Here is a 23,002-nt window from a genome sequence, read left to right as displayed (position 1 = left end):
GATGCCACAGAGTTAAGGCTACTAAGTTGTTGGCCACCAGTACCCTCCCCTTAGCGACATGTTTGGTTTTAGCCATTCCCAGTTTTTTAGTTTATCTTCTATTTTTTCTACCACTCCTTCCCAGTTTTGCTTTTCAGCATTTAAATAGATCCCTAAGTATCTGAATTCTTTTGTCCACTTCAGTCCACTTGTTAGTTTTGTTAAACCAAAGGCCCAATTTCCTACAGCAATAGCTTTACTTTTTTGCCAGTTTATTCTCGACGAGGAAACTTGACTAAAATCAGAAACGACTTTTTCTAAAACCTTGATTCTATTTTTGTTTTGTACTAAAACCATAACGTCATCGGCATACGCAGATAAAACATGAAGAGCATTAAAACCAGGAAGAATAAAACCATTTAAAGACATTCGTAATCTGTGTAAAAACGGTTCAATTGATAAAGTGTACAACATGCCTGGTAAAGAACAGCCTTTTCTGATTCCCCAATTTACATTAAAAGTGGAGTGCTTAACCCTCCTTAAGAGTGCTTAACCCTCCGTTGACCTTGAGTACACTTTCAACATCCGGCTACATCACCTTTATCATTGCTATAAGACTGGGGTTGAGACCAAAAGCCTCCAGAGATTTCCAGAGGTATTGGTGCTCAACCCTGTCAAAAGCTTTTTCTTGATCCAGTGAAATCAGACCAAGGTCATTTGCCAATGAGCTGGAGATGTCCAAAATGTCCCGAATGAGAGAAACGTTATGATAGATCTATTGGGCACACAGTATGTTTGGTCAACATGTACAGTATTACAGAGTCCATGACATGTCTGAGATGGTTAGCCAGCTCTTTGGACATTATTTTATAGTCTGTGCAGAGCTGTGACACTGGACGCCAGTTCTTAACCAGATCCCCTTTTTTGGGGAGAAGTGTAAGTACAGCCCTCCGGCTGCTCAGGGGCAGACACATTTCTTCACAGCTTTCAGTGAGAACCTCCAGCAGATCCTCCCCCAGTTCCTGCCAGAAGAACTTGTAGAATTGGTACTGGTAGGCCATCTATTCCAGGTGCTTTTCCACCCGCCATTGTGTTCAGGGCGGCCTGCCGCTCCTCCAGAACCACCTGGGCCTTCCAGTGCAGCATTGTCCTCTGGGGAAACCTTTGGGAGTCCTTTGTGAAAGCTCTGGAACAGCTCTTCATTGTCCCTGTATTTACTCTCGTACAGATCTCGAAGTTTGTGGCTCTAGCCATTTCTTTTCTCCAGTCCAAAGAACCGTGAGAGGGCATCAATTTCATTGATTCCCTTAAAACGTGAACGGACGAGAGCTCCTTGTGCTTTTCTGCCCAATAGATCCACCACTAAAGCTTTTTTTTTTTGCTTTGAGGTTCTCAAAATGTCCTCTGTTTCCTGTGGACTCAGTTAAAGCCTGGAGTTCCACTATATCTATCTCCATCTCTCTTAATGATTTAGTGATGTCCTTTGTGACATTTGCAATGTACTCCTGACAGAGCTGTTGGATTAAAACCTTCCTATGGTCCCACCATTGTCTACAGGAGGAGAAATCTCTCTTTTCTTTCTAAAAGAGGAAAGAAAAATCCAGAAAAATCTGAAAGACAATAAATTTAGCATCGTTCAGTAAAGAAATTAAAATGCCAGGATGTACTTCTATGTTTAAGATTTGCAATAAAATCCCTACATCTGACTAAAAAGTGATCTGAGAAACTAACAGGTGTTATTTTCCTAGTTTTAAAAACATTGAAATTATGTTTAAAACAATAAAATCTGTCTAATCTAGCTAACGAAATAAAATTGTCTCTACAATGCAACCATGTGTATTGTTTTTCATTTCCATGTTGTCTTTTCCAAACATCTACCAGATCATAAGTTGTTAACAGACGTGTTAGTGCATACTTTGATACTTTGACAGTTAAAATCTCCTCCTAAAAACAGATACTCTTTCGATTCGCAGCTGGATAAAAGTTCACATAATTTGTTTAAAAATAAAACTAGTTCAGGGCCTATAGTTAGAGCATATATGTTGATAAATACAAGATTATTAAGTTCATATTTTGCCTTGATCAATATTAATCTGCCAGCGCTAACCTCCTGTAGTTTAGGATTCTGGTAAAAAATGTTTGGCAAAGAGAATGTCAACTTCTGCACTTACTGGACTTAGTGAACTCAATACTACTTCACATTCCAATTCCATTATCCATCTAGACTCATTTTTATGAGTTTCTTTTTTACATCTATATGCTTTAGTTTCATTAATTCATAGAGTTCTGTTCTTTTTTTTTAACATCCCTTCCTCCCCATATGTTTAAAGAAGCAATGCTAAAATCAGTCATTAGTAAAAGTATAAGATAGAAAAAGACTAGCGTCATGCTACAGAGTAACGGGTTATGCACTTTCTTCATCATCACACAACAGATCTTGTCTTGTTCTAGTTACAATTTTTTTTAAATGATAGACTTCCTGGTGTGTGAAGCTTTTATTTTTGTCCTTTATTATGGTTGTGGCTGAGTCCACAAAACTTTGTTTGTCAGGGAAGTGCTGGTCTACTTTAACTCCTTTCATATTCCATTTTTTTGGAGAAACCTTTTAATCTCTTTCACCTTATATGTATATGTAATCTCTTTCACCTTTAGATTTTCTCTTGGATCTGACCACAGTGAAACCTACATCCTCTGTGATCAGATCCGTGTTGTCTGTAGCTACAGACTTTGATTTTTGACTGCCTCTGTGTTCTGTTCCGGATTGTCATTAACTTTTGATTTTCTTTTCCCGTCTCCATCTGTTCTGCTTCTGGCCCAGTTGTTTTCTCTTATTCTTCTTGAACTTCTGTGTTTCCTTTTTGCTGTTTTATTTCTTCCTGCCTTTTTGTCTGTACACTGCTTTCCTCATTGTCATGTTTGCCTTTTTCTTTTTGTATTTCTGTCGCCTAACTACCTTTAACCTCTTTCCCCAGGACAGTTCCTGATCATATGTCCCTCCTGATCACATCCAAAACACTTCAACACCCCAGAAGTTGCAAAAATAGCAAATTCCTCCCCATTTTCTTTGATTTTAAACACGATGTTCAGGTCTTTATCCCTGTTGTTTAAAATCATGTACACATATCTTCTATAAGACAAAATGTGCCTCAGCTTGGGGTCTTTACAGCCTGTTGTACTCAGTTTTATTTCAGACACTGGTTTCCCAAATCTAGTCAGTTGTTCAGTCAGTACATCATTGTCTATGTACGGGGTGACATTGGACAAAATAACTCTTTCAGAATGGCTACTGAGGGGAAAAACTGTGACCAGCGTGTATTTAATTACAACTCCTTTAGCGACCACAAACTCAACTTTGTGAACCTCATCCACAAACATTACCACGGCCTTGTTCATGCGGCCAGCAGAGACAATGCTTTCCCCGCCGATTAGCTTAGCTACCGCTAAGGCGCACTCCTCTACGGTGCACGCGACAGTCGGTAACAATTTAAACCCATGCTGTCGCGTCAGGTGTGTAAGAGCCATGACGCCGAAAGCAAGGAAAGTAAAGGCCGACTGTCAACGTCTCTCTCTCTCTCTCTCTCTCTCTCTCTCTCTCTCTCTCTCTCACTCACACACACACACACACACACACACACACACACACACACACACACACACACACACACACACACACACACACACACACTACTCGCTACACACAACTCTATGCCCACTCAAATCACACAACATAAAGAAAAAAGCAATAAGATAAGAGTTTTCACTCACACCTTCAGTACACGCTCGCGCATGCGCGGAGGGAGAGAGTGGGAGGGATATGGGATCAGAATTGTTTCGTTATTCTGAATAAATATACTATAAAGAGTTTCACAAATATTTTTTAAATCAACAAATGCACAATAAGCAAACCGTAAATATATGTTACAAATTTCACAAAAAGAAATGAAATTCACAAATAAATAAAATGTGATTCGCAAATAAAAACAATATTTATAAATATATATTTAATTGTATTTATTTGTGAATGGCTTCCTGCTCATTTGTGAATCGCGTTCTGTGCATTATGTATTTGTGGATCATAGTATATTTATTCAGAATAACGAAACAATTCTGATCCCATAGAGGGAGGGGGAGAGATTTGGAAGAGAGTGAGAGAGAAGGGAAGTGAGGGAAGGGACTTTCTCGGCTCATCATTCTTCTTCTAAGATCCTGCAGGGTTTTAATGCAATTATAAACCAAATCTGCTGTAATTATTTTTCCATGCATGTTTATTTTTACAGCAGGTTCTTTATTACAAGTTTAATTACTTCAAAATTATTGAATTTTTAATGTATACAATAGCTGTTTCAACCAGTCACTGTATGTTAATATGGTTATGTAACTGTACGTTAATGGAAGCTCATTCCTTTAGACTGGTAATTGAACTGATCACTGGCACTCAACCAATCAGAATAGGGGACTCTCAGACCCTGGTGCAAGCATTGTCTAAATACTACAAAACTGATAATGTAATGATTGACACTGCTAACATGAAAAGGTGGAAAGAAACAGTCTCAAGTCAAATCAAGTCACCTTTATTGTCACATCACCACGGCGCATGTGCCATGGTGAGTGAAATTCTTGGGAGCGAGCTCCAGAAATTGCAGAACCATTCACATACAGTAGTAAGAAACATAAATAGAACAATTTACAAACTGTTTTCCTATTTAAGCTTAGACAAAAATTTATCAAGAGTAACTCCTCCTAGGGCTTTCGAGCCACATGCACCAACTTCGGATATGTTGTAGAACCTGGTCTGAAGTTTGTTGCTTTTCTAAGCGATCCAAGTACCGGTACTGGGTCTCAAATTGGCCTTTTTTTCCATAAACTCCCATTATAAATTTGGAGGTTTATAACTCGGCATGCTTTCGAACTACCTACACCAAACTCGGCCAGCTCCTTTAGGGTGATACTCTGAACAAAGTTTTAAATTGGTGTACTGACTGACCTTTTGGTTGTGCCGCAGCCCCGCCCCCAAAATATGCAAAATCAAAAAACTTTACAACATGGACATGTGACATATCAAAACACTCAGAACAATGAGGGGAACTTCCTCACGGGTATTCTGATGACGTCATGTGACGTCACGTGAAAAAAAAAACATTTTGCACAACATGGGCATGTGATATATCAAAACACTCAGCCCAATGAGGGGAACTTAATCAGGAGTATTCAGATGACGTCACATGCTCGTCTCCACTTGCCTTACCAGCACCCTATCTTTCTGTCCACTTGCCTCCAAAAGTAACACTGACCCTTATGTCCACTTGCCTCCAAAAAGCACCGGCCTTCGTGACGAACTTTACAAATCTAGTTGTTTATTTAAAGTCACTGTGGAAACTGTTGAAATGTATTTCTGTGTTATATGTCATCTTAACCTTTTCTGATTTAATGTTCTTGGTTTGAGTCTGTCCTGTTCTTTTAGTGCTCTATCTTGACAGTATGAAGAAGACAAGATAGGCTGACCTGCAGTGTTGTAATGTAACGAAGTAATACTTCGAAACCGTACTTAAGTAGAAATTTCACGTATCTGTACTTTACTTCGCTATTTAAATTTATGTCAACTTTCACTTTTACTCCACTACATTTCCTAGATAAAATGTATACGTTTACTCCGTTATATTTCCACTAAGCATCTTCGTTACTCGTTACTATAAAATAAAATCAGAAGAAATGTGTGTGACTGCAATAAGGGAGGTTTGGCGAATCACTGCTCCTAGATTGCATTACGCTCCGAACGCTGTACGGAGAAGCACAGGTACGCGCAGCGTGCACGCGCAGTCAGAGCTGGAGGCGTTTATTCGGCTGAAAGCCGCAAATACGACAATCAAAAGCAGTGAAATTTCACTATTCTTATTACCAGAGTTAATAGCACAAACAAAATATTAATGCAAACAATCCATTAAATAATAAATAAAAAAAACATTTATTGATTTGGTCTTTGTCTTGTGAATATTAGTTTATTAATGACTGCATTGGACACACTGTTTGTAGAGAATGCACACATACATGAACTGATTTGATTCAAGACTGGCCACATTACATCATGCATAAAATTTTGGTGTCCACTTTTGCCATTTAATAATACCATAACTTCTGGCTTACTATGTAGTCATATAATATATAATATAAAACTCGTCTTGTTTTAAATTCTCACTGAGGGCTAAAACCCCTAAAGATGAAACCCTAGAACCGCCCCTGCTCTTATGCCTACTGAAAATCACTGAAATTTTACTTTTACTTTAAATATCAGAAAATTAATTGATACTTAAGTACAGTAAAAATCAGATACTTTAAGACTTTTACTTGAGTAATATTCTAAAAGGTGACTTTCACTTCTACCAAAGTCTTTTTCTAGTGCGATACTTGTACTTTTACTTGAGTATTGCTTTCTAGTACTTTATACAACACTGCTGACCTGCTTGTGAGATTACTCGCAGGACATTCAGTTCCTCTTTGTTCCTGTACAGGCTTCCTGACCTTCAATGCCTGGATAAGAGTTGTGAGGAAGCAGCATTCTTGCATACCCCTATCTATGTTGAAAAACCTTCCATTGCATATATATTCTGTTCTGTAGCTCAGTTCACTGAGCAGCTGTTTGGAATAAACCAGATTTGATTTCACTCGTGTGGTTTGTTCTCTCAGTGACTCCGGAGCGCTCCTAACATCCTGAACAGACAGACACAGATGAGCTTCCGGAGAAACTTTCTTACAGAAACAATCAGCTTTTGTTAGTCACTTATTTTCTGAGTGCAAAAATCTTTATTAATAATAATGATAATAATATTATGGTAAATATATATGATTCTCAAACTACGGCCACTCTACTTAGTCATTTTAAATGCATTAATCTAAATGTAGATTAATCTAAAACAGTAGATGTTGTGAAATGCTATTGAGATGAACCAACCATGGTCCACAAATTCACAAATAATGAATATTGAACTGACTTCAATTATATAGAAAAGAAAAAAAATCCAATCAGATTTGCCATGCAGAGGAACAGCAAAATGGTTGTTTTTCCGAATTAGTGCTAGGTCTAAAATGATGCATTAAATTAGACGTGAAAAAAAAAAAAAATTTCAAATTTCTATTTAATGTTACAACTTATGTTCAAAGAAGAGAGATGTTCTTTTTATCCAATCAGTCTTTCATTTGAATCTCTTTACTTTTTACAGATTTGCTGTGACTTTCCCTGCTGAGGGATTGGGATTGTAGTGTGATATGAGACGGTCTGCTTCTCTCCAACCAGTAAGCAAAGCGCCATGGACAGTGGAAAAGAAAGATTTGTGAGTGGCTTCTCCAGCAAACAGCACCTGTAAGGGCTGAAGAAGAAAGCTGGACTAGATAACTTATAATAATAAATAAATAAATAGAGATAGATAGATAGATAGATAGATAGATAGATAGATAGATAGATAGATAGATAGATAGATAGATAGATAGATAGATAGATAGATAGATAAATAAATCACTTGCTAAATTACTTGCAAACTAATAATGAAAATAGATGAAGCTATGTTTATAATTATAACCAAGGCTTTCTGTGTGATGGTAATATAATAATACAATAATATACCTTAGCATTTGATCCACTCAGTGGAAGAGGCTCTGCGAGATTATCGATATCTTCACCAGAACAATCTTTTGCCACATAAGAGTAAGAACCACAGGTGTAGGGATCATGGAACCACCGGGAGCGAACAAGCTTCTTTATAGCAATTGTTGGATTTCCTGCAACATTGCAATACATTTACATTTCATGGGGTTTACTCTGACTGATAAATTGACGTAATATTAACTTATATATATATATATATATATATATATTTGTTTATGCCATAACCCTGTTTAATTCTTTAATAATAATGATCAGTAGTTACTGATTAAATTTTCTATAGCAGGAGGTCCTACTACTACATTCATATGTTCATATTAGCTCAATTACTGAATACAAATACATCATCATTGCTATAATAACTTCTCTACTTCTATGAAAGAAATAGTTATTAAAATTACCCGTAAATCGGTGAATGAGTTGTGTCACTGTGTGTAGTACCTCCTCTTCAGGCAGAGTTTCCATATATTCAGATTCATGCCCAGCAATCCAGCCACAAAGGATATAGCCATACCTGTATCATCGGATAGAGAAATAAAACCTTAACATGAAACCTAAAGAACTGGGGGAAAAAATGGACTGAATTCTGCTTACCTCTCTGTGGGTTTCAGTACAGTAAAGCAAGACATCTTCCTGATCCAAGAAGTTTTCATGTCAGAAACAGGATTCTGAAGATCATGTTCATCCTCCCATACAAGGAACACAACTTCACAATCTTCATCCCAGAACGGCTTCTCGAACTCTACAAATATTTTATTATTTGTCCCAAAACCCAGTCTCTGGATGGAGTGCAACTTGTGTTGTGGCAGAGGTGGATTCAGAAGACTATCGTGGTGCTTCTTCATATAGCCTTTACAAAAAACAAAGTGAGGAAATAATGGAATGGAATTCTTATATTAGAGCTAATATATCCAAAATAATAAAGAGAAACATATATGGGATTATGTAGAATGTTTTAAAGCAGACAAATTCACTAAACATACCCAGTGGAATGGTAAGAATGACATGATCTGCTTCAAAAGTCTCTCCAGTAATGCATTCAACTGTAACTGGACATGTTATTTCTTTTGAGCTCGCCTGGCTGTTCCAGTGAATGCACTTAACTGTTTTGTTAAATAAGACAATATCCTTAGGCAGTTTATTCATCATGTGTCTAATTAAGCCTTCATAGCCTCTGCAAAAAGGACACAAATACATACATCAAATAAGGAATTTAACTGCATTCTTAACATTGGCCATCGTGGTGTAGTACAAGCTGAAGTTCAGCTTAAGGACGCATTTTTCTTCACTAGCTCACCCTGGGAAAGTGCAGTCCAGTCCAGGAAGGGACTTGTACATGCCAAAGGTTGCAAGGTTCACATCATCCATCGTGTGTGTCCCGCTCACACCACACTCAAGCTTCAGCAGTGTGCTGAACAGAGCCTGTCTGAGCTTTCTGGCTTCATCTTCCTTCCATTCTTCATTGCTGATCCTGAGAGCCTCTGTTTTAAGAAACTCCCCAACACTAGACATGGGTGCCCTGCTAGTGTTGTAGAACTCCTGAGACTTCGTAAGTAATGTAGTGAAGACTTCCACAGCAGGTGCCATTAAATCAGCCTCAAGCTTCTTGCCTGAGCTGGAAAGCCAGGTTGAAAGTAAAGGTGGAATCCCACCAACGTCCACAGACTGATTCTCTTCAGATAAGCACTCTTCATCAAGCAAATTGTAGTGGGAGGCCAAGCGAAAAACTGGGTTCTCTTGTGAGGGACCATGGATCCAGTTGGCACCTATTTCTATAATTTTTCCATCTGGATGTAAAAAAAAAGAAAAGAGAGAAAGACATTTGATCTTGCTTCTGAGTTATATGAATTCTGTAAGAAATAGAACAATCAAATTAGTTGATTGTTTTCCTTTTAATCAATTATTTTATAAACCTAACCAATCAGGTTAAAAAAGTAAACAGCGCTGTGCTATAAACATAAATATAAAAGTTGTCATTTTGGAGGCTATTACATTCCATCTACTCTTCATGCAGAAGAACATTCTCCAAAGGAGTGACGGTGCAGAGTACATACAGTTCAGAGTACAGGTTTATAAAATTATCATTGTAGTTAATGTTCAAAGAAAACCGTAAGCAATTAAAAAAACAGTAAATTAAAAAGCTGACAGTGCTTTTACATAACACAGTAATAATTTTATTGGCTTCTACCCACAACAGATAAGCAGTTTTTCAAAGCTACATTTGCAGGGGGGTTAGTATGTTTACTCCGCATCTCCAGGGTTGCGGATTTGATTCCTGCCTCCAACCCTGTGTGCACAGAGTTTGCATGTTCTCTCTGTGCTTTAGGGCAGTGGTCCCCAACCCCCGGGCCACGGACCGGTACCAGTCCGTGGACCAAATGGTACCGGGCCGCCTGAGGAACATTAAATTATTCCCATTTCATTTACTGTGGTGTATTTCTCTCGGGTTTGTGCGACTTCCATGGACGAGAGGTTAACCCTCTGGGGTCCAAAGGCGTGCCAGCGCGTCTTTGGCGCATTTTTACCTCTTCAACGTGAAATCCACTTAAAATACTCCGTCATTCATAATCATACACATACATCATTCGAAACTGTGAAGTGTCTACTTTTATTTGAGTGCCTTCATAATAACAACAAAACTTTGTGCTTTTGGCAAATAAAGAAAATAACCAGAGTGTGCATTCAGACATCTCTGTCTACTTGACCATCTTCCTGAAACACGTTACAAACATGAACTGATAACTCCGCCAATACTTATCACACAAACATGATACATATGTCTAATGAAAGCCTGAAATGTCTACTTTTAAATGAGGTAATTAAAATCAAATATTGTCTTTTTGTGTAATCTGTATGCAAGTAAAGAGAGGTACAGTTTTTCTGACCCGACCTCATTAGCGCTGCGATCCCACCTACCGCGTGCACGCTATTCATATGGAAATTACCTGACGCGGGCTATGCAAACAAGATCAATGCCCCCAAACAATGCTATAAGAAGCACCAAGTTTTAAAGTGATGTGACATACAGATTCCATTAAAGATTAAAAAGATGGATGGATGAAGATTAAATTCCATTAAAAGGATTCCATCAAAAATTTTAACAGCCATATTGTGTTGGTCATTTACAATATTGTTACTTGTATACATATTGTTACTTTATTATTTATTTTAAGCATCTGTCTTGTAGTATAGTGTCTGTTTGCTCGGTCTCTTGTCTGGCACTGTTTGCACTAGTTATTTAGAATATTTAATACACATTTATTTTGTCCTCACATTCTTTCTTGTAACTCCTCTCTCAGTCACACACTTACCTGAAAGGCTCATTATGCAGTTCATTATGTGGGCCTTTGTGTTCTCAGGTGTGAAATACATTAATATGCATGATAGTTGCCTACTCGCATATGCCCTTTACAAACAAAAAGTGTCTTAGAAAATTTAGATCAATATATTGTTTTCTGTGAGCGAGTAAACAAGATGATTTTCACATAATTTTGAAGCAAAAACTCTAGGCTACAAGATCCAGTTCTCAAAAGTCCTGTGAACCAATGTTCTGTATGTTTTATGGTTTTATTCAAGTGATTTATAATGTTTCATCTTTCACTAACCATGCATAAAAATTGTTTTATCAAAAACACAATCATGTACATACATGCTGCTCACATATTATTGTAGTCCAGTTTGTGCTGATTACAGTGATATTAGACTTTAGCTATTTATATCTTCATAAGCAACTGAAAAAAAAACACAAATGTCAGGGTATGACAAAACCTTCCCAAAAATACCCTTAGACCCCAGAGGGTTAACCGGGAGCTGAGAGACGTCACCTAAAGCCTCACCAATACCGCGCATGCGCAAAATATCATGATCTCGGGCCGGGTTTAGGTGACGTCTGGAGCTGAGCGGCTGCGGTGTTGTAGCTTTGGTGGAGAGAAGGTGTGTATCACTCTTCTCTCTGTTCACCGGTACTTGCTCATGTTTAACAGTGCTTGGTGTACGTGTATATTGTGTTTGCTCAAATTTAACCCACAAATTAGCAAAAATGAGCACGAAACAGACGTCGTTAGAAAGTTAAAAACTCTGCCGGTGTTCTGGATTAAAGTCATGAAGCTCAGGGTTCTCATTGATTTAGCGTTGTAGTGAGTTATAAAGTAAAGTAAATTGTATTTAAACATGTTAAATACAATTTACCAGCTGGCCGCGGTAAAATGATCAAACATTGACCGGTCCGCGGCGACAAAAAGGTTGAGGACAACTGTGATAAACCACAGTTATATTTTAACAGGGGAACAAACACTTTCACACAGGGCCATGTGGGTTTGGATTTTGTTTTCCCTTAATAATAAAAACTTTGACCCATATTTAAATTTATTTGATAATCTGAAACATTAAAGTGTGACAAAAGTGCAAAAAAATAAATAAAAAACACAAGGAAGGGAGCCAACACTTTTTCACACCACCATATGTTTACGGAGAGAACATGCCAAACTCCGCACACACAAACTTGAATTGACTCAACTGGGAAATTTTCTAGCTGTGAGATGGCAGCAAATAATAATTATTAAATGTATGTAACACTTAACAGTTCCAGAAAAACATGATGATTATTTATTTATTTATTTATTTATTTATTTATTTATTTATAAATAAATAAATAAATAAATAAATAAATAAATAAATAAATGTTGCTATGGAAACAATGAAATGAGGAAGCTGTGAACTAAACCACATGAATGCTCACAGTACTATTATTTGTGGAAGTACAAATAAGTTTCCAACAGGACAAGAACTGGCTGTAAAAACAAATAACTGCATCACCCTTCAAGATAGTAGAATATTCGGATACTCAATACTTATATTTACAGTATTTGACAGACGCTGTTATCCACAGCGACTGAAAATGATCTTAATTTTACGATGTCGTTCGTAAGTTTCATATCTAAAAAGCATTAAAGGTGGTTTTTTTTAAGCTTTCTCTTACCCAGTCTGCCAGTTTTAATCCTTCCACCGCTTCTTGTGGTTGCTTCGATGATGCGGACATTTCTGAAGCCCTGTTTGATTAACTTTTGAGCAGCACCGACTCCTGAAATACCACATCCGATAATAACGACTCTTTTATCGACACCAGAATGGAGAGCCATCTTTCTCTCTCTGAGCCTACTGTACAGTGGTAGATAATGCAGCAGTGTGTCTGTAGAGAGCACCTGGGTTGCTACTTCCGGTGTACGATGTTTCATGCTAGGCAGTCATAGATATATACACTAGATGTCACCCATAGATATCTATACACTAGATGTCGCCTGGGGGTCCTAAAAATGCGTCAAAACCGCCGCCATCTTTGTACGGTGCTCCTTTACGTCAAATGCATGGATGATGCCGGACTTCTGTGCTGCATATGGTTATTCAAACGAAAGAGATCTAAAACCCAGACAACAAGGGATTACATTACACAAGTGAGAATTTGTTTTATGATATTGAATGTTAGGAAATTATATTTCTTGTTCCGTTGGTTTGTTTTAGTCCTTGGTTAACGACCGCAGCTAATCCATGGTAGTTACCCATTAGTTTTTAACAGTTAGGAAAACAGACAATGTTTGTAGATTCCGAAGCTCTTAATAAGGACATTAAAAATTGACCCATGCTTTTTTGCTTAAAGGTGAAAAGACCCAACTTTATGTATGCTCTGTAAGATTCCCTTATCTGTCAAACATATTATTAGATTGTCCTGGACTTAACACAAGCAGAATGCTCTTTTATCAAGTTAATTCACTTAAGTACATATTTAATGACATTATGCCTGAAAAGGTTTTGGATTTTTTTTATCGTATGTTAAATAAAATAAAAAATTGTATAATATGACTTGTTTATATTTGTTTTGTTTTTATTGCATTTATCTGATATTTGTGTTTTTGTAATTGAATTTTGCCATGAAAATAACTTTTGATTGCTGACATGGTATTAAATAGAATAATCAGAACCTGAATCTGTAGATTTCCAAGTGATAAAAAGAGATGTCTGTCATGGACAAGTTGCAGTAAACACTTTTTTTTTTAAATGGTTAACTCAGCTGACCTGGAAGGATGTCACCAGTTAGTTTGGCAGTGTAACACACAAGTTCAGCCTCAAAGTCAAACAGAAAAAAAAGTTGGGTTTTTTTTTCCGTTTTTTTTTTTCACATGCCACAGGTTCGCATCAACGCCATACTCAAGGTATTACAATAAAAATCTGTACCTGCACATACTGGAATCGTGCCTCCTTTATGATGTCAGAGTTTCTTTGAAATGGAACTCTGTACAGTTGCTTCATTCTGACATGGTTTCGTTTAAGGACTTGATCTATAGTTGCCAAACTCACACTGTTTATATTTCTAAATGATCCCTGATCTGCAATTACTGCTGCCTGGATTTCATGCAGTCGGATTGCATTGTTTGCCACTTCCATATCTACAATGGCAGACTCCTGTTCAATACTAAATATCTTTCCTCTGCCACCAGTGTGTGGTAATGTGTGGATTCTATAAAGTAAAAGCAAAAAGCATGTCGAAATTGACATTACTGTACGATAGTCACATAAATGGGATTAATAAACATCTGCATTACTGTAGACACAGTTTGTTCTGCTAACAGGGCAATACAGTAAAGCTGAAATACACAGTGGTATACATTACAGTAACACTGTGAATTACCTGTTCTCATTCCGAAAAAGGATGACAATAGATGCCACAGTGCTCTCACTCAGAATTGGCTGAACCCATTCTCCAGCCTTTCTAAAGGACAAGCCATGATTGATGACATGGTCAATAATTGTTGCCCGAATTTCATTTGAAACTTGAGCTTGATTTTGTCCACTTGCTGCTGCAGCTCCTCCACCACGCATACAAACTCCTCTGCCATGGCCTCTTACTATCCTTCCGTGCCTACGGCCTCCTTGATACATGCATGCAAATAGCAACACAGAGGTGGCATCTTGTATAGATAGACGAGGACTGATTGCTGATTGAAGAGTTGTGCAAATGAGTTTCACACAGGTGCATAGAGATTTATAATTATGCAAGTAGTTTCTATCAGCTGCGAATAGATTTTGTTCTTTTGTTCAACACAGTGAATCCAATAGAGTTTGGGGTCTTTCAATGAGATCTATGGTAACTGTTTTGACAAAGGGTGTGAAAAATGTGTGAAACAAATGAAAAAGTGTTTTTGCAGGAGTAGACTTCTGCTGTGCTAATAATGTAATGATGAAGATCAAGCGGATCCCAGTTTCATTTAGCGTGTCTTAGCAAATGAGAAAAACTGTAGTGAGTTGGTCCATCAATAAGAGTCGACTCTGAACTCCTATATGTCTCTGAAAATAAATAAATTATATATATATATATATATATATATATATATATATATATATTTTTTTTTTTTTAATGCAAATCAGGATACATTTAGAAATCAGAACATTTATGGCCAGGTTGGAGGACTAGTTCCTTGTCTGCCAAATGCTGTAAATGTAAATTCTTATGATAGAAAAAAAACCAGAACTTGTTTGTTTGTTTGTTTGTTTGTTTGTTTGTTTATTTATTTATTTATTTTAAGTTTTGCTACCTGAAAAGTTTTTGCTGTTTGTGACAGGTACCTGATGGATATGCACAAATATAGTCTTGGTTTTGCTGCATCACATAGGAACTCTGAGAAATAGACAGCTAACTGTTTACTGGCAATAAAGTATTTAATCGTGTTTATGTTTCTTATACTCTATTAAGTTATTTACTTTATTAAGTTAACATAATTAAAAGTGTTTTGCTCCTGATTTTTGTTTGTATTCAATGTCCGGTGCATAAAGTTGCAGTGTTCAACAGTAATCTGCAAGCATTGATGGATTCCAGTGTCCCTTATATTGTTTTTCCATGTAGCAATGTCCTGGTGAATTTCAATTCAATTCAATTCAATTTATTTGTATAGTGCTTTTAACAATTCACATTGTCTCATAGCAACTTTACAGAAGTATAGAAGCAGAAGAGAAAAGAAGTTAAAACACACACACACACACACACACACACACACACACACACACACACACACACACACACACACACACACACACACACACATATATGTGTGTGTGTGTGAGAATAATTGTATAAAACAATCTTTTCTGGTAATGTTGGAGACTTTCTGTATAGAGCACATTGTTCTTTCTCTCTCACACACACACACACTCTCCCCCACACCCACACATAAACATTCCTTGACCTTAATTTAACCCCCTTCCCACCATAGTGGGACCCCCTGCTTTGTAGGTATGGCACTTGCAACACCGAAAGGAGTTGTAAGAAACATGATACTTTGGCTGGGAGGTTCCTACATTGAGATAATGGCCAAGGCTGCTTTTGTGGACACACACATTACACCATCTTTCTTCTTGTACGACTATATATTCCTGCTTTTTCTAATAAACTTTGGAACTCCTCTTTGAAAGACTGACACGTGTGTGTTTCATTGAGACTTCCCCAAGGCCTTGTGGAGAACAGAAACCGAGCATAGGAACGAGAGGCTGAATTTTAGGTTATCCTGTCCAAGTGACAGAAGAGAATTCCTTACAATATATGACGGAAATTAAGAATAAAAATAAATAAATGAATACATACATGTAAAGTTTAAAATTCATTTAAAAATATTATTGGGTGACGACTCTGCGGCATAATCACAAAGCCAAAGCTAGCGCTAAGACTTGCCCACGGGTGCACCACTCCTCTCTGCTTCACGTCTAACAGGTTTGCTTTCCTCAGTGAAGCACCTGCTGAGAAACATAAAAGAGCTAGGTATAGGAGAGTCCATCTTAAGGCATGTGAAATTAGCTCAGCCTTTAGGGGCTCCAGCAGCACTGGTGCCAGACATAGTAGGTAATCTTAGGGTATTAGGCAAGCATAGGTACTCAAAGGTAGTTTTCCACGTAGGAGCTAATGATATTGCCTTTGTCAGTCAGAGATTACTAAGAGTAATATTGTTGAGGTGTGTAAATTAGCGAAGGCGATGTCCGATGCTATTGTATGCTCTGGCCCAGTCCCAATGCATCGTGGCGATGTAGCTTACAGCAGGTTATGGTCGCTGAACTGATGGATGTCCAGGTGGTGCTCCAAAAACAATGTGGGCGTCATAAATAATTGGAGCACTTTTGAGGTCAAGGGTGGCCTGGTAGGATGGGATGTGAGAGGTGTTGCTCTCATTTCTTGCAATATGATTAATTATTAGTTTATTAGTGCAATTAGTTTAATAGCAGGCTTAGTTAATCAGTGACAACCTGGAGCCAGGGCCAGGGAGCAGACAAGCAGGCTAATCTGACCGTATGCTACTGTAGCTGCATCGAGTCATCAACCAGGTTTCACAATTTAAATACTTTGTCTGTTTCACAAGCTAAAAAAAAAACTATAAACACTTTAAAATTTGTTTTAGTAACCTTATTAGCATAAAATTAGGTCATAGTGAATGCACAGCCAGCACCTTTGACCTGAAGCTAGGACTGTTAAATATAAGATCTCTTCGATCTAAAGCTCTTATTGCTAATGAAATGCTTACTGATCAGAAGTTTTATGTTCTGTGTTTAACCCAAATGAGTATGTCACTTTAAACAAAGCTTGTACACCCAGTTATATTTATGTACAACAGCCACGCCTAACAGGCAGGGGAGGAGGTATCGCAGTTATTCATGATCATAAGCTAGGTGTCAAGCAAGAATCTAGACATACAGTATGTTCAACTTATTCTAAGTTCTTCATACTAACATATGTACAGTAGCCACAAAAAATAAGACTACTGAGTCAGTTCTTCTAATTGTTATTTACAGACCTCCTGGACCATATTCTGAATTTCTCTGTGAATTTGCAGATTTCATTTCAAACCTAATTGTTTCTTTAGACAAGGCAGTAATTGTTGGAAACTTTAATATTCATTTTGATAAGTTAGAAGATCATCAGACAGTGGATGCTTGCTAATTTCCTTCTGCTTAAGTCTGACAAGACAGAAGTGCTTTTATTAAGACCACAGACAGCCAGAAGTAAACTTTCTAATTACAGAGTAACTCTGGATGTTTTTTCCACTACAGCATGTGCTAAGATTAGAAATGTTGTTATTACATGATGCAGAAACACCAGTTCATGCATTTGTTACCTCTAGGTTGGGTTATTGTGATTCTTTTCTGTCTAGATGTTCCAGTAGGAGCACAAACAAGCTCCAGTTAGTCCAGAATGCAGCAGCTAGTGTTCTAACTAGAACCAGAAGATATGAACTATCTTATCCTCATTGCATTGACTCCCAGTCAAATTTCACATTGATTATAAAATACTATTACTAACCCATAAAGCACTTAATGGTCATGATTTTTTATGATCTGTCACGCCTACTTAGATCAAAAGGTCTGACTGAGTGACAGAGAGAGTGACTGACTGACAGTGAGAGAGTGAGTGAGTGACTGACAGTGAGAGAGCGAGTGAGTGACTGAGTGAGTGACAAAGCGAGTGAGTGACTGACAGTGAGAGAGTGAGTGAGTGACTGACTGACAGAGTGAGTGACTGAGTGACAGAGCGAGTGAGTGACTGACAGTGAGAGAGCGAGTGAGTGACTGACTGAGTGACAGAGTGAGTGACTGACTGACTGAGTGACAGAGCGAGTGAGTGACTGACAGTAAGAGAGCGAGTGAGTGACTGAGTGACAAAGCGAGTGAGTGACTGACAGTGAGAGAGTGAGTGAGTGACTGACTGAGTGACAAAGTGAGTGAGTGACTGACAGTGAGAGAGTGAGTTAATGACTGACTGAGTGAAAGAGCGAGTGAGTGACTGACAGTGAGAGAGTGACTGACTGACTGAGTGACAGAGAGAGTGAGTGACTGACAGTGAGAGAGTGAGTAAGTGACTGACTGAATGACAAAGCGAGTGAGTGACTGACAGTGAGAGAGTGAGTAAGTGACTGACTGAGTGACAAAGCGAGTGAGTGACTGACAGTGAGAGAGTAAGTGAGTGACTAACTGAGTGACAAAGCGATATGTGCACAGAATTTTGCCGATTTATCAGAAGTGAATTATTTGTTTGCGTTGAAGCTTGTACCAAACCTCCCAAACTTTAGCATTCCACACTGATGTTTCAAGATGTTGGCGGTAATGAAGTACCTCTGATGGTATGATTTAACCTGTATGATTTAACATGTATGTCCATGCTAACATTAATTAGGATTTCACCCAACAAGTTCAAAAAATTGTGTGTGAGAGTGACTGACCGACCGAGTGAGTGAGAGAGAGAGTGACTGACTGACTACTGACTGAGTGAGAGAGAGAGTGACTGACTGACTGAGTGTGAGAGAGAGTGACTGACTGACTACTGACTGAGTGAGAGAGTGAGTGACTGACTGACTGAGTGAAAGAGCGAGTGAGTGACTGAGTGAGTGACAAAGCGAGTGAGTGACTGACAGTGAAAAAGTGAATGAGTGACTGAGTGACAAAGCGAGTGAGTGACTGAACGAGTGAGTGACTGAGTAATAACACATAATGCATTGATTACTATAACGCACTCTATATTGGTCTTAGCCAGTCTTCTCTGTCTCACCTTCAATTAGCCCAAAATGCTGCTGCATGTCTTTTGACTGGTGCAAGAAAATCTGATCATACAACACAAATTTTGGCCTCACTTCACTGGCTGCCGGTGTATTACAGGGTTCTGTTTAAAGTGCTATTATTTTTTTTAATTCTTTAAATGGTCTGAAGCTGACATACTTTACGGAACTGCTTCACCCCTACAGTCCTGCCCATTCCCTTAAGTCAGCTGATCAAATGCTTCTTGACACCAAAAGGTCAAAGAGGAAGCTTAGAGGAGACTGTGCCTTCTCTGGTGCTGCTACTAGGCTACAGTATGTAACAACTTGCCTCTGTACATCAGACAAGCTCTAACGTTTCCTTGTTTAAAAACCGGTTGAAAACGCATTTCTATTCCCTGGTTTTTGTTTAATTCTAAATCATTGCTGTTATCATTTAATTTTGCTTCTATTCAATTGTTTTACTATCTGTATTTTATATTGCACATTGTGTTCATCTTTGGTTGTTTTAAAGTGCTTTATAAATAAAGTGTTATTATTATTATTATTATTATTATTATTATTATTATTATTATTATTATGTGTAAAGTGTTTTTCTGTGTTTGTTGTCTTTAGGAGTTGTTTAAAATACTCATCCATATTCGTTATATTGAACTGTTCCGGAGGCTAGGAGTGGGGCCTCGACTTAGAGTCCTTCTTCATGGGCCGCCCGTCTGTAGGATGGCCCTCTTTGCTCAAGCTGTTGCTGAGGTGAGTGAGTGAACGTTGATGTTGCAAATAATCACAGCCTTGTTTGACTGACTTGCATCATATGGTCAGAACCTTTGTTGAGTGTTGAGGTTAATGGGTCTCACTGACAAACTTTATTTATTTGAAACTTTTTCACAAGAGGAATCACACAGAAATTCATAAATGAAAAAAGAAAAAAAAATTAATAACTTGATGAAGGAGACCAAATTTAAACCTGCAAGTCGCCAATGCTGTATGGGTTAGAGACTGTAGCATTAAAGAAAAGACATGATGGAGGTAGCAGGGATGAGGATGTTGAGGTTCTCTTTACTGTAGGTGTGATGAGGATGGACAGGATTAGGAACGAGCACATCACTGCCTGGTTTGGGAACAGCACCGCTGGCAACCGTAAAGCTCTGAAAAGGGTCGTGCGAACTGCCAGCCACATTGTTGGAGGTGAGCTTCCCTCCCTCCAGGACATCTACACCAGGCGGTATATAAGAAAGGCTCGGAGGATCATCAGTGACTCCAGCCACCCGTCCCACAGACTGCTCTCTCTGCTCCATCTGAGTAATGGTTCATTTCAAGACATTTGGTGAAATAAGCAGCTTGTACACCTGCACTATAGAGAGCATCCTGATGGGCTGCATCACTGCCTGGTTTGGGAACAGCACCGCTGGCAACCGTAAAGCTCTGAAAAGGGTCGTGCGAACTGCCAGCCACATTGTTGGAGGTGAGCTTCCCTCCCTCCAGGACATCTACACCAGGCGGTATATAAGAAAGGCTCGGAGGATCATCAGTGACTCCAGCCACCCGTCCCACAGACTGCTCTCTCTGCTCCCCTCAGGAAGACGTCTCCGCAGCATCCGATCCCGCAGCAGTCGACTGAGGAATAACTTTTTCAGACTAACCAACAATCACAACTAATACACCCTACAGCATACTTTTACAATATGGTATGCCACACTGCACCTAACTTCGGACTATCCACTGGACTACACACTCACACTGCACTAGACACACTGGACTTTACATACACACTGCATTCAATGCCATAATCCATCTGCTACCACTAGATACCATCCGATGCACACTTCTGTACCTGTACAATCTGTTTTGCACCTTATAGTATTTTATATATAATATATTTACATATACAATCTGCACCTGTACAATCTGTTTTGCACCTTATAGTATTTTATATATAATATATTTACATATACAATCTGTACCTGTACAATCTGTTTTGCACCTTATAGTATTTTATATATAATATATTTACATATATTTACACATATACATATATAAATGCATACTGAATATAATGTGTGGTGCTACTGAAAGGAGGCCCAATAGTACACTGTGTGTACTGACACGTATGAGCATATTGCACATGTTCATTTGCTGATTCCATTATCTGGTTGCTAATTGTACATATTGTACACACATATTGCACTGACTATATGTATGAGCAAATTGCACATTTTCACTTGTCAACTCATTATCTATATATTTATTGGTATCTGTACAACTGTTCTGCAATTTCTGGGGTTTGCTCCTAAGAATTTCACTCACCAAGGCACATGTGCTGTGGTGATGTGACAATAAAAGTGATTTGACTTGACTTGTATTTTTATCATGCAGGTTTTTACGTGTGTGTGTGTGTGTGTGTGTGTGTGTGTGTGTCTTAGTGCTAGAGAACTTTCAAATCTGTTTGTTCAGCAGATGTTGATTTTTCTGTAACAGCAGCTCTGATAGATGATCTAGCATAGATAGGATGCAAAGGTTTGCTCCAAATGTTAAACAAACAAACAAACAAACAAACAGACAAACAAAAAACAGTAAAATCAAATACAAAAACAAAGAAATAATGAAAAAGTAGGTTAGAAATACTTTTATTGCTTTTCTGGGTCTCCAGTAATGGCTGAGATCAATGTTACTGCCTAGAATAATGAATAGCTGCACAGAGGATATGTTCAAAGACTGAGGAAGTTATGACAGAAAAGTCAATTTTTAAGAAATTGATACAATCCTGTTTTCCACCGCTCCTCAGTTATATAAAATGAAATAAAAATGTATGTCGCTCTGGATAAGGGCATCTGTCATATGCCATAAATAAATGTTATTTAAATCTACGTCTTCCTTTATTCTTATCGCTTTTGTATTATTGTTTTTAAGGGTATACAAGCTTTTGATTTTAACTGTGTGTTTTCTTCCGTCATGTTCTCATCCTCTGACTGTATTTTCCTTCCTCTTTAGATATGAATTCCTTAAGCATCTCAGCTCCGGTCTTGGTTATTGGAGCCACCACCCGGCTTGATTCTTTAGATCCAGCATTGAGAAGGGCAGAACGTTTTGACAGACTACTACTGTATGTCTGCGAATACCAGACGGAGTTTCATGTACGTAGCCCTCAGACCTACACTGCAACTTCTCTGTGTGCTGCACCTAATGCAAAGTAATGACCTTTATTTCATATATCACTTAATAAACGATTTCTTTACATTTTCCTTTCTCCTATGCCACAGAATTCTTAGTATTCTTTGTAGGAATCTGAAGCTGGCAGCAGACGTTGACTTTACACAGCTGGCACGGCTCACACCTGGATATGTCATTATGGATCTGATAGCACTGTGCTGTGAGGCATCCAAGACTGCTGTAAACCGACTCCTGCTGCCGCAGCTCAAGAGTCAGATCATCACTGATGTACAGAATAATGTCAGTACCAAAACTAAATTTAAGTGCAAAACTAGGTTTGCTTATATCTGTGCCTAGTATCAAAAGGGGAATTGAATGTTGTTATCAGTATTAACATTCAATAAGAAATGACCTGAAATGAACTTATTAATTAATAACTGCACTGGAAATATTCCCAGACATTTGGGTTTTTGTCTATCTGCCTCCTGGTGCAGTGGCTGGATCCTGCACTCTCATTGAACTCTCACTTTGGTTTTTGTCTGTATTAAACCGTGGTTTTAATGAACTTCACCTGTTGGAGCAATTAATTGATAGGGTCTGATCTGTTTTTAAAAACAAAAACACATGCATGCAAACCGATGTTACTGTGCATAGAAGGTCT

At 38.1% G+C, this 23,002-nt stretch overlaps 1 protein-coding gene and 1 long non-coding RNA gene across 3 annotated transcripts; one reads left to right on the top strand and one right to left on the bottom strand.

Moving 5' to 3' along the window:
• Window positions 1-6,331: 6,331 nt before the first annotated feature.
• paox (polyamine oxidase) lies at window positions 6,332-12,949 on the bottom strand. 2 transcript variants are annotated; one of them, XM_047812974.1, is made up of 7 exons: window positions 12,612-12,949; window positions 8,931-9,420; window positions 8,617-8,807; window positions 8,228-8,483; window positions 8,035-8,147; window positions 7,595-7,749; window positions 6,332-6,684 (listed from the first exon to the last, which is right to left on the bottom strand). In XM_047812974.1, the coding sequence occupies exons 1-7, from the start codon at window positions 12,865-12,867 to the stop codon at window positions 6,370-6,372; spliced, it is 1,776 nt and encodes a 591-aa protein (XP_047668930.1). In that variant the 5' UTR covers window positions 12,868-12,949; the 3' UTR covers window positions 6,332-6,369. The 2 variants fall into 2 exon arrangements, with proteins under 2 accessions (XP_047668930.1, XP_026997606.2); XM_027141805.2 differs by lacking the exon at window positions 6,332-6,684 and adding an exon at window positions 7,093-7,340 and having other exon boundaries at window positions 12,612-12,891.
• LOC113639970 lies at window positions 11,505-22,920 on the top strand. The gene is made up of 3 exons (XR_007140487.1): window positions 11,505-11,566; window positions 19,810-19,944; window positions 22,183-22,920. It is a non-coding gene; the product is annotated as an uncharacterized LOC113639970 (long non-coding RNA).
• Window positions 22,921-23,002: the final 82 nt, after the last annotated feature.

Source organism: Tachysurus fulvidraco, chromosome 4 (assembly GCF_022655615.1).
Source record: "Tachysurus fulvidraco isolate hzauxx_2018 chromosome 4, HZAU_PFXX_2.0, whole genome shotgun sequence".
Taxonomy (NCBI): domain Eukaryota; kingdom Metazoa; phylum Chordata; class Actinopteri; order Siluriformes; family Bagridae; genus Tachysurus; species Tachysurus fulvidraco.
This window is presented reverse-complemented; position numbering and strand designations above follow the sequence as displayed.

What these genes read in the sequence shown, in the direction of transcription:
- paox (XM_047812974.1), bottom strand. Translation starts at nt 12,867, where the DNA reads ATGAAACATCGTACACCGGAAGTAGCAACCCAGGTGCTCTCTACAGAC. An exon ending in ACTCATTCACCGATTTACGG is followed by an intron (nt 7,750 to 8,034) that starts GTAATTTTAATA and finishes GCAATGTTGCAG; the next exon opens with GAAATCCAACAATTGCTATA. An exon ending in TGAGTGGATCAAATGCTAAG is followed by an intron (nt 6,685 to 7,594) that starts GTATATTATTGT and finishes CTGTCTGTTCAG; the next exon opens with GATGTTAGGAGCGCTCCGGA.